General features: G+C 40.7%; 1 protein-coding gene across 1 annotated transcript; it reads left to right on the top strand.

Moving 5' to 3' along the window:
- The first annotated feature begins 2,115 nt into the window (after positions 1 to 2,115).
- LOC107386603 (protocadherin-10) lies at positions 2,116 to 10,471 on the top strand. The gene is made up of 4 exons (XM_015961124.3): positions 2,116 to 5,097; positions 6,894 to 6,955; positions 7,031 to 7,137; positions 7,442 to 10,471. Exons 1-4 carry the CDS (start codon positions 2,572 to 2,574, stop codon positions 7,708 to 7,710), a joined length of 2,964 nt encoding a protein of 987 aa, XP_015816610.3. The 5' UTR covers positions 2,116 to 2,571; the 3' UTR covers positions 7,711 to 10,471.
- The last annotated feature ends 3,265 nt before the right edge of the window (positions 10,472 to 13,736 follow it).

Raw genomic sequence — 13,736 nt, forward strand, 5'->3', positions numbered from 1 at the left:
TCAACGTTGTGAGTTCTTCAGAGAGATCTGTGGCGGGTATTAAAAAAAACAGTCCAATCGGGATTCGATCCCCAGACTCCCAGGTGAAAGTCACATGTGCTAGCCAGTCAGCCAAACAGAGATCTCCACTGTTCAAGTAGCCAGGGCGCATCATCAGTCGCGGACACACACACTGTCACAGACGCATGACGTTCTGTCTCAATCTGTCCCCCTGCTGATATTCTGCATTCCGTATTCTGCGCTTCAGGTTGTGTGTGTGTGTGTGTGTGTGTGTGTGTGTGTGTGTGTGTGTGTGTGTGTGTGTGTGTGTGTGTGTGTGTGTGTGTGTGTGTGTGTGTGTGTGTGTGTGTGTGTGTGTGCGCATGTGTGTGTACGCATGTGTGTGTGTGTGCGTGTGGGGGGTCTTGTTCTGTGTGAAAACGAAGCAGTACAAGTGATAATTCTGCAGGATTTCATAATTGTATCCTTCTCAGCAGCAGCACTGCAGGTGCTCTCCATGTCCAAAATGTGCGTAAGCCAGGTGCTTATTCAACTTAATGTTGCGCACATTTTTCTGCTAAGTTTTCTTTGATAAATCCCAAAGTTTGCGTGGAAAGTTGCTTACGCAGTTTTCTGACCCCGTTTTGTGCGTAAGCAAACTTGATAAATGAGACCCCTGGGCTTTTGTTTACAAAATAAATAAATAAATAAATAAAGGCAATAATCAACCACACGCATGAGGTAATACACTAATGAGTTTTTAAAATTATTTGTGCAGACTGTTAAATTACTTTTTCTCTCTTTTCTGGGAAAATCTTTGTTATGTTTAAAGATGGATTACCCAGAGAGCATCCCTCCAGTGTTATCTCTTTAATTGAACTTAGCTGATGAACTTAAACCATCACTGTCCATGTGAAAAATGCAAACAGTCTGTAACTAATATGCTCACCAAACTGTATAAATTCCTTCTGTGGATAATGAATCACTTACATTTTTTTCCACTCTTTGTTTGCAGCACTATTCCTGCTCTTTTTTTTCTGTTGTTATGGAAAATATGCAAATATTGGTTACAATGTGGTGCAAGAAAGAGGAGATTAAATGTGGATTTCCATCATGACCACAGCGGGGATTCACACGAGGAGACGTTCTGCTTCTGGGCCTTCACACCAGGTGGTGCACTACATGCGCATTGTTTCAGCAAAGAGGTTAAATAAAACCTAATGTAACTGTCTGTTCCATATACATGTTACTTATTATAGATGAAACAGCATTAGTGTTAAAAGCTCCAAAAATATGGGCTAATCTTATCCCAGAGTTTTAAATCTAAAATAGTCAAGGACTGAGGGGTTGATAGTCCACTTTTGCCCTTGAATGAGAGAAAAAAAGCCCCAGAATGAAAGTATGGGAGGGAGAGAGAGAGAGATAATCTCTTTTGTAATTTTTATCCCTAAATGTGGTTGTGGTCCCTTTATCCCAGCTACTTAGTTTCTGCACAGCATAAGTGATGCCATGCACTTAGGCTGTAAAAAGCAGGTCAATATGACCAGAGAAGAAGATACAAAAAGGGGAAAAAAACATGTGCATCACATGGATAGCCTTGGGATTATTCCTCACAAAATGTCTTAATTCCTCTGTTCACTAATGATCCAGGGAAAATGCCCTCTAATCTCCATTCCATTAATTAAAAAGAGCATGAGCCCATGGTAAACCTCACCATCTGCTGCTGTTTCATTTCTGCAGACAGATCGTGTTTTCAGTTTTTAACTGGGAGAGAGAGTGAGATAAAAAATAATAATAAGGGGTTTTTGGAGCCAAAGGGTGGAGCGCACTTTGAGTTTGTTGATGAACAGATGCAAAAAGTCTGCTTCAGAATGAAGACCGTGATGTTTTTGCTGTGAATTTGAAACTTTGCCACCATATAGAATGAATATATCATCACCAGGTTAAAACTTCAAAGGTGTTTTATTATGAATTCATGCCATACTAATGAAAAATTTACTCCTCTTCTTTTTTCTTTCTTTTCCTTTTTTTGGGAGGGGGGGGGGGGATATGAGGATTTATTTCTAAGGAATATCTTGTTGAATAGTTGAGCTCTTTTTATGCGCGAGAATAATGTGTGTGTGTGTGTGGGGGGGGGGGGGATAAATTTATACCTCAGTTGTAACTTCTCCGCACTTCTGTGCGCCAGATTAAATACAGGACTTGCAGGAAGGTTCTGTTGGATTTGAGCTGAATTAGTTCAAATGATGCCAAACTCTCCTGAGAAATTGGATGCGGTCCTTTTGACCCGCAGGGTCAAAGCCCAGCGCCTGTGACACGAATTTGATCGGGCTACTCGGCAGGGGAGATTATCCGAGCAGATGTCCCCCCTCCTCCGCCACCCCATCCCGCTCTCCTCTGGGGCCAATAATAAACACGCGCACAGGCAGACACGCAGGACGCACACAAATCTAAAGAGACAGACGTGCGCATTGCTTTCCCTCCTCTGTTTTCCACCAGGCAGACAGTTCCAACCTACGAACTTGTTTTCCCTCTCCACAGTGTCGGCACTTTGACTCGGTTCTGATTTACTTCTCACCTTTTGGACCGCGGATGGACGCTCGCGGAGCCAGGAGAGGACCGACATGGCTTGTGTGCCATTTTGCGTTGTTGACTTGTTTCTTGGATGCGGTCTGGGGACAGATCCGCTACTCAATCCCAGAAGAGCAGGAGCACGGGGCTTTTGTCGGGAACATCGCAGAGGACCTGGGCTTGGATTTGGACAAGCTCTCCGTGCGCAGGTTCCGGCTAGTTTCTGGCTCCAAGAAACAGTATGTGGAGGTGAATTTGGAAAACGGAGTTTTATTTGTCAACGAGAGGATTGATCGAGAGGAACTTTGTGAGCAGAGTTCATCCTGTTCGTTTCACTTGCAAGTGGTGATTGAAAACCCTCTGGAGTTGTACAGGGTAGAGATTGAGATTTTGGATGTGAATGACAACTCCCCCACTTTCCCATGGACCGAGTTTAATTTGGACATATCTGAGTCTGCAGCGCCAGGTTCGCGTTTCCCACTGGAGAGCGCGCAGGACCTGGATGTTGGCTCCAACTCGCTGCGCACTTACCTGCTGAGCGTAAACGAGCATTTCTATTTGGACATCCAGACGCGCAGCGATGGCAGCAAATTCGCAGAGCTGGTCCTCCAAACCCCGCTGGACAGAGAGCAGCAGAGTGCGCATCAGATGGTTCTGACGGCGGTGGACGGAGGCGCACCGGAGAGATCTGGCACGGCGCAAATCGATGTCACAGTTTTGGACGCGAACGACAACGCGCCGGTTTTTGATCAGTCCTTTTACCGAGTGCGGCTGGCCGAAAACGCACCCAAAGGAACTGTCATTATCAAACTCAACGCCTCCGACTTGGACGAGGGTCCAAATGCGGACATCATATACTCATTCAGCGGCCACGCGCCCATCAAAGTGCGCCAGCTGTTCAGCGTGGACCCGCACACGGGTGAGATCAAAGTTAAAGGCGTGATCGATTATGAGAAAGCCCGGATGCACGAAATCTACGTTCAGGCCAAAGATAAAGGTCCGTCCGCTGTGGCGGTTCACTGCAAAGTTCTGGTAAACGTGTTGGACAAGAACGACAACCTCCCAGAGGTGATTCTGACGTCGGTGTCCACACCTGTGCAGGAGGACGCCCCGCCGGGGACTGTCATAGCCGTGATCAGCGTCATGGACAAGGACTCTGGGGAAAATGGGAATGTGGACTGTGAGATCCCCCATCACGTCCCGTTTCAGCTCCACTCGTCCTTTAAGAACTACTACACTTTAGTCACTTCAGATTTTCTGGACAGGGAGACAGTAGCGGAGTACAACATCACCCTGACGGCCAGAGACATGGGCTCTCCACCTCTGTTCACCAGGAAAACTATAATTGTGCACGTGTCTGACGTGAACGACAACGCGCCCCATTTCAAACAGCCCTCATATTCGGTGTATCTGACTGAGAATAACGCACCAGGAGCGTCCGTTTGCTCCGTGACCGCGCTGGATCCAGACTCCGGCCAGAACGCGTATCTGTCCTATTCTATACAAGAAGGAGACATACAGGGGATGCCCGCGTCCACGTATGTGTCCATAAACTCGGACAACGGGAACATTTACGCGCTGCGGTCCTTCGATCACGAGCAGCTGAAGAACTTTCAGATCACAGTTCAGGCCCAGGACGCAGGGTTTCCTCCTCTGAAGAGCAACGTGTCAGTGAACATCTTCATTCTGGACCAGAACGACAACACACCCGTGATCGTATCACCCGTTCCACAGCAGAACGGCACTGCGCCCAGCGAGGCTGTGCCCAGATCAGCTGATGCCGGTTACCTCATCACCAGAGTCAACGCGGCAGACGCAGACGCAGGTCAGAACTCGCGGCTTTTCTATCAGCTGCTCCAAACCACAGACCCGACCTTGTTCAGCATTGCGCTCTACACAGGCGAGATCAGGACGATGCGCCAGATAGAGGACAAAGAGCCCAGCAGGCATCGGCTGGTCGTTTTGGTCAAGGACAATGGTCAACCTCCCCTCTCGGCCACAGTTTCCATCATCCTGTCAGTGGTTGACAGCCTGCCAGTGCTGCAGCCCGATCTGGGTGACCTGTCACAAACCCCCCATCACAGCTCTAACTTCCCATTCTACTTAATCGTGGCTCTTGGCGCGATCTCCTTCACGTCCCTGCTGGCCATCATCGTCCTCGTGACAATGAGGAGGCAGAGGGGCAGAGTGTCCAGCAAAAAGTCCAGCTTCCCCTCCATCAGCGGGTGTTGCCGCTGCGCTTCCACAACCGAGATGTCCGCCACCACCACAGAGGTCTTCAAAAAGTCCAACTTGAACGTCCGTATGTCCTCAGGCGCGCCGGGCGGCGCGGAGCCGAGTGGTGGCGGCGCCCTCCCGCAGGTGTACTGCTACAAAATGTGCCTGACGCCGGAGTCATCCAAGAGCGACTTCATGTTCCTGAAGCCCTGCAGCCAGGTGATGGCGGTCCAGCAGAACAACGCAAAAAGCACTGATTACCTCACATCTGGCTGGAGCGCGCTAGACCGGAGAGAGCTGTTCAACAACAGGGCAACCACCCCAAACGAGGTGAATGAATGAATGAATGAATGAATGAATGAATGAATGAATGAATGAATGAATGAATGAATGAACATGATTTCTATATCAGGAAAATTAATTGTGAACAATTTTCTAAAACTTTAATCTCTTTCATACTATTTCTTTTGACGTCATGATGACGCCAGATGGCCACCACCATGATTTTTTAACAAGTTTATACTAACTAACTAACTAACTAACTAACTAACTTTGATACTAAATGACTTTAGGTAAATAAATAAATAAATAAAACAAGGAAAATCTGTCAAAATTTTGTTTCCACCATTTAATTTTAAATGTTTGGATAAAGAACAATTCAACTAATACCTTTAGACATTTTCTCTATTAAGTAGAAATGGGCAGATGGTTATCATATAATGTAATAAAACATATTAAATCATAACATCAATTGTAATGTAATAATAACATAACCAGCCATTCAAACGTACACCTGATTTATTTATTTATTTATGAGGCGATGGTGGCACAGGAGTTAAGTGCTCGACCCTTAATCAGAAGCTTGCAGGTTTGAGCCCCGCTCAGTCTGTCACTGTCATTGTGTCCTTGGGCAAGACACTTAACCCCCCTTGCCTGCTGGTGGTGGTCGGAGGGACCGGTGGCGCCAGTGCTTGGCAGCTTCGCCACTGTCAGTGCGCCCCAGGGCAGCTGTGGCTAAATTGTAGCTGATCTCCACCAGCGTATGAATGTGTGTGTGAATGGGTGAATGACTGATTGTGTTGTGAAGTGCCTTGGGGGGGGGGGGACTCTAGAAGGTGCTCTATCAAATACAGGCCATTTACCATTTACTATTTATTTGTTAACTTACTGATTTACTTACTTATCATTTGGTAAATTAACTGTAGGCTTCAAAAAGAAGTGGTTGACCAAAGGGCTAATTATTTTTACATTTAGGTTATTTCCTCTGTATCTTCATGTTTTCAGTTATTTATTTATTTATTTATTTATTTATTTATTTATTTATTTATTTATTTATTTATTTATTTATTTATTGTTACTGTTAAAAGATCTTGTTTCAGTGAACCCACCTTGAACCTTGACCCTTCTCAGTCTGACTTAGATATTCTGAGCAAGTAAATCTAGCTCTTTTACTCATAACCTGAAGTGGTGCACACATAGAAGTCCAATACATTTATGATACCCATCTTGTTTCCAATAATTGGGTTGCTTGAACAACAGGTGAGACATCTACAAAGTGAAAGTGCTCTAAGAAGGAGAGGTTAGGACTCACTGACTGCAGCTCTCATGGTCTTCCACATCTTCAGAGATCACAGTTACACATAACACAGTTGTGAGAATTGTAATTTATGCTAAAGGGACAAAAATAAACTCAGACTTACACAAATTCACTAGTTTTACATAGTTTCTGGACATAGATGGCTTTAGATCTTCATATCACAGAAAGTTGTTAATGAAATCTTGGTTTCCAAATGATTAGAAATTCAGGGATGGAAATGGAGAAATAGAAAATAATAAGGCAACTGAAAAGGATAAATAAATGCACAAAAAATCTATAAAGACAAGTTAAACAGCATAATTTATACATTGAAAATGTGAATATTTTGAATAAATGTGTCAAAAAATGAGAACAGAACATTTGCATAAAGTATGACTTTCATTGTTTTCTTCTTTGAAGTTGCATTTTTAGTATTGTTCTTTTTTGTGGGACTCCTGTCACTATTTAGGACCTTGGCATGAAGCAGTGCAGTCTGTTTTTGTTTATTTTTTTTTATTTTGCTGAATACCTTTTAATTTTTTTGTTTTAGCTGAACTATTCAAACAAGAACCTGACTTGGACCAAGAACCAGCGCAACTCTGCTTACAAAAGGTATAATCCCTTCAGAGACACAAACCCGCACTGCATGAACTTTTACATCTAAACAAATATCCTTTCCTAATTTAGATATAGTTCATCAAATATGGAGGGAAGTCTGTCCCGGCACCAGAAACGTGAAACGGATGGTTTTTCCTACTCAGTGGCTCCACAGTACTGGACCTGGGGAAATCATGGTAGGTGAAATTTTGGTTCAGTGTTGTTGATGGAAAAAAAGTGTTTGAATAAAAGGATTTTTTAAAACTGTACCAGAGAATTTGGGACAGGGATATGAAAACCCAATGATACCAGACCCCCAAATGATGAAGGAATTATCATCAATATGAGGATTATTTAAGTCGCCACCCAAGAAACGCTACTTGCATTTGCAAATCGGTGCTTTTAAAGTCACAGTATCCACATCCAGCATTGCGTTTTTCCATATAAGCTTATTTCATGAAAAGTGTCCTGATATATGTTAATTTATGCACATTTTTACAGATTATAAGAGGCCTCCTCAGGATGAGGTGGTTCCTGACTACTCATGGACTCCAAAGTACACCCAGCCTCAGTCTGAGGCAGCAGATTATCAACACAACGTGTTCATTCCCGGCACCACGTCTGGATACAGCACGCTGAAGCTGACACCCAGAGGAGAGCTGGATGTTTACAATACCTTCTCCACATTTGGGAAGAAAAACAAATTCATCTCAAACTATGAACAGTCCTTTGATAATGACGATTTTATGAAAAATTTCGTTTTTAAATGAAAGGCCAGCAGCTCATTGTATTTAGCTGTCTGAGGTAACATTCAGCACACTGACCTTTACTGGAAACTTTATTTAGCCTTATCTATGGGGTGCCGATTAAAAAACAAACTGCTACATTTTGTATGATTAAGCTTCTCACAACAATAAGAACAGGGTCAAATAACTTTTAATTACAACAGTTTACCAAAATATTCAAACATAAATCAAATTATTAACTTAAACAAATATTTAGAATCAAATATAATAATATGAAGCTGCATCTAAATATTTAGAATCACTTCTATATTCATTAGTTTTATCTAAATGTTCAAATGTGGTAATTTTTTAAACTAAATGTTTGGCTAACAGGCTCTGTCCCAATACTTGCTCTTTTACCCTTGCACCCCTCAATTACAAATTCCCGTCCAGGGGTGTGAGTATGTTAGGTATCCTGATTCTCAAGTGTAGACCTTGACCATGCCCTCTTTGAACCCTTGATACACACTTTGCTGAAGTTTGCATTGATTTGGACAGCAATGAAAGGTATTACCCACAATTCATTGTTTCAATGGAATTTAGATAAGAAAGCTGAAAGCATTTTTACCAAAAATGAAAGAAGTAAATTTTAAAATGATTAATGATATTTATCAATGCTCAGAGTTTCTGAGACTTAATGTGGACAGCAATGAATGCAAATCATGTCATGTCAAATAGTTTGTTAATAGCGATTAAAAAACTTGCAGAAACATCAACCGGCATCCTGGCATGCGTCGCAGTTGATGACGCAATGCTGACTGTCCCAGTTTGACAATCATTTGCACACTTGTGTACTTTGTACTGGAAGCCTTACTGCACACCTCATCCAAGTGAACTTTACTGAGGAGCGCAGGGTACAGTGTGAATATTGGAACACAGACAAGGAAGTTGCCTATCAAAATAAAATTTCTTCTACTTATCATGTCAGAATCTTTTTAATGGTAAGACTGTGACTCTTTGCAAACGTAAATCAATTGGAAGTGTTTAAGGAGGTCCTTCACTCTTATTTTTAATACATTTACAGTGGTCTCTAGTACTGCGATGGACTGGCTCTCTGTCCAGGGTGTACCCCGCCTGATTGCCCATTGACCGCACCAGGCAGGCACCCTACCTACCCTACGTGGACAAAGCGGGTTCAGACAATGGATGGATGGATGGATGGATGGATGGATGGATGGTCTCTAGTAGGAATGAAAGCCTCACAGGCCGTACTCTGGTCAGGTGTTTTAAATTCTAGAGTTTCACGTTTATTTATTTCCTATCAAAAGCTAATGCATGGAATGTGTATAGGACACAATTTTCACATTCAGCCTGCATGTTAAATTCAGAGTTACTGACAATTTTAAAAAATAACAGGTAAAAAACTATTTCTCAAATAAGGATCTCTTAAGGTCTGGGTTCTCCCACATTGAAAAACAATCTTTTGTTGAATGAGTCGACACCGTGTAATCATCAAAAGGACTCCAAGATGTTATACCATCTCTTCACCATGCTTTATGTTGGCAAACTTTAAATTTACATTGGTGAAATATTGAGGTAAAAATGCCACTTATATTTAGATTTCAAATTTGAAATGCAGCTTTATAAATTTAGATTTGATTTTAAATATTTAGATGCATTTTCTATGTATAGATCTACTTCTAGAAACTTTTATTTAACTTAATATATTTAGATTTGATTCAATTATTTATTTTTAAAATGGTCTGATACAAAATGTGGTAAACAATGTTTTAAACATTGGATTGTTTGCATAATACTTTTAAAATTGGTTTCCCATATAATGTGTTGCATATAGTTCTGAATAGTCTGTGAATCTAAAACTGGGCATTCCTGAAATATTTTATAAATATTCCTCATGCACTGACTTTGCATTTACGTTAAAAGGAAATGACTAATGTCAGCAGAAACTGCTGTTTCTCTGACATGTTGACTACAGTGTGCTAATGTTGAACCTATCAAATATGTAAATATTAACATAAAAAAGGGGTTTTACCCAGTGTAAATAAATAAGATGTATTCCGCAAAATGACACAAACTACACAAATTATACTGTAATCTAATATTTATTTTAAAATGTTACAGTAACTTTACCATCTTTTCTGCATGTTTTTTTTCATTACTTACTGTAAATTATTTACAAAAAGCATTATGATTAGTTGCATTTACTTTTGTATGTAAAGCAAGAAAAAGAACACAGTATTGTTCAAACAGCTTATTAAGATTTCTTATATCTGACATATTTTTTTAAATGTTTAACAATGTTTTTCTTCCAATCATTCATTTTATTAACAGATATCCTTTGGAGCAATTAAACATTGTAAAGTTATTTTAACGTCAGCCACGTGTCGAGCACTCTTTGCAATTACTCTTTGTGTCTTCACTCATTTAACTTAATTTAATTAAATTTCATTTGATTTAATGACATTTTAAATACATATTCAGATTTGGCCCTTTTCCACATGTTAAATGAAACTGACACATTAAAAGAAAGACATGTTTAGGAATAAAAACACAACTGCAGATAATTTTTACTAAAATGTGTGGCCGTTGAACAAAATTAGTTTATTTTTATTAAGGTTGGTTAGTTGCTGCTATTTAGACTACTTTAATTTTATTACAGTGTTAATCATTACTTACGGTGTGTCTTGTCAATAAATAACTACATGGTTTGTTCAATGAGACTGAGTTTTCTGTATATAAATTGGTTTACGTACAGTATAGCATCAATAAATCATCCAACATTTTATTTTGCTTTGTTGTTCTCGTACTTAACATCTGAGATTGTTCAGCATGACCAAAGTGTAACGTGATGAAGGAGCTATTCCTCCAATGTTATTTACCCTTTTTCCACAGTTGCTTTTGACACAGCGCCAGAGTGCATGAAACAGCCTCAAGGTCATGCATTTGCTTCTAAACTGTTTACTTTCCAGCAATGAAGACAGAAGATGAAGAGACTGTTTTCTTTTATTAAATCAAAGAACTCTATTTTCAATAAAGCTAATCAAAACAAATGTCAGTCAATAATACAATGTGACCGATCTGTGAAATCACAATGTTATGATTAATATGATTTTAATAAGTAATATGACTTAATCTAGTTCACTAGACACACTGACACACGCTAAGGTAAACAGTCGCATGACACATTGCTGTTGATGATCCAATCAGAACCTTCCTAGACTGAAGCGTGGCATAGTCTCTGTGGTGTTTATAAATCTGCCAGCTTTGATTCGTCCAGAATCAAAAACATCCAGATTAATAAAACAGTTCCAACGCCATCTTAAGTTCAGTTCTCAAGATCCCATGAAGTTCACCGCATGCTAAGTGACGCATCGGACCGGCCATTCTGTACTTCTCTTTTTAAGCTGAGAACCATCAAGCTGGGAAAATTCTGTTGTTTTTGCCAACCAAGCAACGGTACCTTTCAGAATAAAAGCTGAACTCGCTGACCCAAGGAGGGTCCCTTTTGATGCTGTGAACCACCTTTCGCTTTTTACCTGGAGACAATCCAAGGACTAGTTTGTCATGCTGTGACGCTGTACCATTGGCTCCAGTACCGAAAGGAAGGTCCGTGGACCTGACATTCTGGATACATCATTGGAGGTCTCACTGAGGGTATGTGGATGCGACAAAATGGGGTCTCATGTGTTTATGACTACCAGTCTCAAACTCTGATCAGCTAGGAGCAAAACAGCATCTTCCACTCAGACTTTGTCTCTCCGGATACGAGGGTTCTGAATGACACTCATTCACACACACCATCCATCTCACACCTCATTCAAACACAGCATCCATCATTAGCAGAGTTAGTCTTGTTTCAATTGTTTAAAATTATTTAGTAATAAACCATCTTAAACATTTGAAGGCCTCTCTCTCTTCTCTTGTCTCTCAGTTAATACAGAGTGTTATCTAAATCCCTGCTTTAAAAAGTTCCAATCTTCTGATTAAATAAACCAGTGGTCCACAAGATGGATTTCATACTAGATATGACATTTTAATGTGGTCCTTAATTAAATGTAAATTAATAATGTTAAAAAAGTTCATTCAAACACAGCATCCATCATTAGCAGAGTTAGTCTTGTTTCAATTGTTTAAAATTATTTAGTATATATATATATATATATATATATATATATATATATATATGTATATATATATATATATGTTTATCTGGATGTTTGCCTTGCACTTCTTTTACTCTGAGCACAATAGAATAGAATAGACTTTATTGATCCACAGTGGGGAAATTCCCTTGTTACAGCAGCACCGACATTAGAGGGAATAATTTGAAGAAAAATAAAAACAACGGTGCATGTATTTATACCAACGTTTATGCCAACGTGGTATGCAACATCTCGAGTGGATGACATCAAGAGCTGGGGAAAGCCTTGGTGACTCCTGGTATTCAATGTCACCAGCATATTTCCTGCACACCAGCCTCTGCAAGTTTGGTTAGGAGTGTGCAAACCCCAGCTGCTGCCCTGGCGTCTCTCCCCCAACATGGAAATGGACAGATAAGGAAGCGCTGTGAGCTCTGTGCCCCTAGAGACAACAAAACAAGCCTGAGATGCTATGTGATGCCTATGTTTGCAAGGCCCATTCTGACCTGAGTGCCATGCACAATGTCAATGCACACACACACACACACACACACACACACACACACACACACACACACACACACACACACATACACACACACACACACACACACACACACACACACACACACACACACACACACACACACACACACAAGACCATGTTGAGTTTAGTCTCCATTTTTCCATTTCATTTTAACTTTCCTGTTTCATTTTGTTCTACATTTTCAGGGCCTAATTGTATTTTCGCTGCAGTAAAGTTTTGTCTAACTCTATAAATCTATGTTAAACACTAGTTTAACACAGTGTTCACAGCTGTAGCAATGTTGAATAAAAATGTGATGGTGAAAAATGGTTTTGTGCTAAGTTAAGAGCAGTTAAAACAGTCCAGTCAATTTTGACCAGGAACACTAAAGAAAGGGGAGGGAGGTGAATGCAACAGGATGGCTCATAGTGTTCATTGGCTTTTCATTTGTTCGTGGTCTTTTCCGATTAGATTTTTTTTTCCACCAGATCAGGGCAAGGGATTTGATCATTTCCCTTTCTGTGATTTGTTTTTCTTCACATGAAAATAAACATTTTAGAAAATTGGAACATTAGTAGAAAAACTTTTGTTTTTTAACACAATAAAACCTTAGTGGTGAGTTTTTAAAGTGAGGGTCAAGGCCTGGGTGGAGACGTATTTCATCCACCCTTCCTGTTAGGAAAATGTTTCTGAAAGAGGCGTCTCCTGGCGGACCGACAGAGCGGCACTGAGGCACCCATGATCATTAGATGAAACGGGGAGGAGAACATTGTTTTCAAGGAGGCGAGCGGCTCAGAGAGCCAGCGTGTCATATCGGCAGGTGAGTGGCTGAGCCAGGTGGAGGTGCGGCTGCCTCACCTGAAGACCAGAGTGGTGCAGCCACGTAGTAATTTGCTGATAATGTCACACTTTTCAGCGTAGCCATCAGCTGGTTCTACATAAATGTGGAGCAGATTTTTTAACCTGATGGTGGAGATATAATTATGGTTTTGGGCTGAAATATTCAATTTAGAGTAAGTTGCACTAAAGTGTCACACTAATGAATACACATGTGTACAGCATCATTAGACACGCATATATACAGGTTATCAGCAAAAAATAAATAACAAAAAGTTAATTAAGAGCGTTACTTGCTCTTTAACAAATTAAACGAGTGACATATAGGTTTAATCAGGTTTAGTAATTAATACACTATATGAATTTAATTTCATAATAAGGATTATTAGTTATATTGTAAATCTCAGCTCTGGTTCTGTATCTGTTAAATCCACTCTATAGAGTTGAGGTTGCTTGTACTGAGGTTTTTGAGCTCATCTAACAACTACTGTAAGCACCTGCTTGTCTGCTTCAGACCTGTTCCCTTACCAGAAGATTTCTGGACACTT

This window comes from Nothobranchius furzeri, chromosome 10 (assembly GCF_043380555.1).
Source record: "Nothobranchius furzeri strain GRZ-AD chromosome 10, NfurGRZ-RIMD1, whole genome shotgun sequence".
Classification (NCBI taxonomy): domain Eukaryota; kingdom Metazoa; phylum Chordata; class Actinopteri; order Cyprinodontiformes; family Nothobranchiidae; genus Nothobranchius; species Nothobranchius furzeri.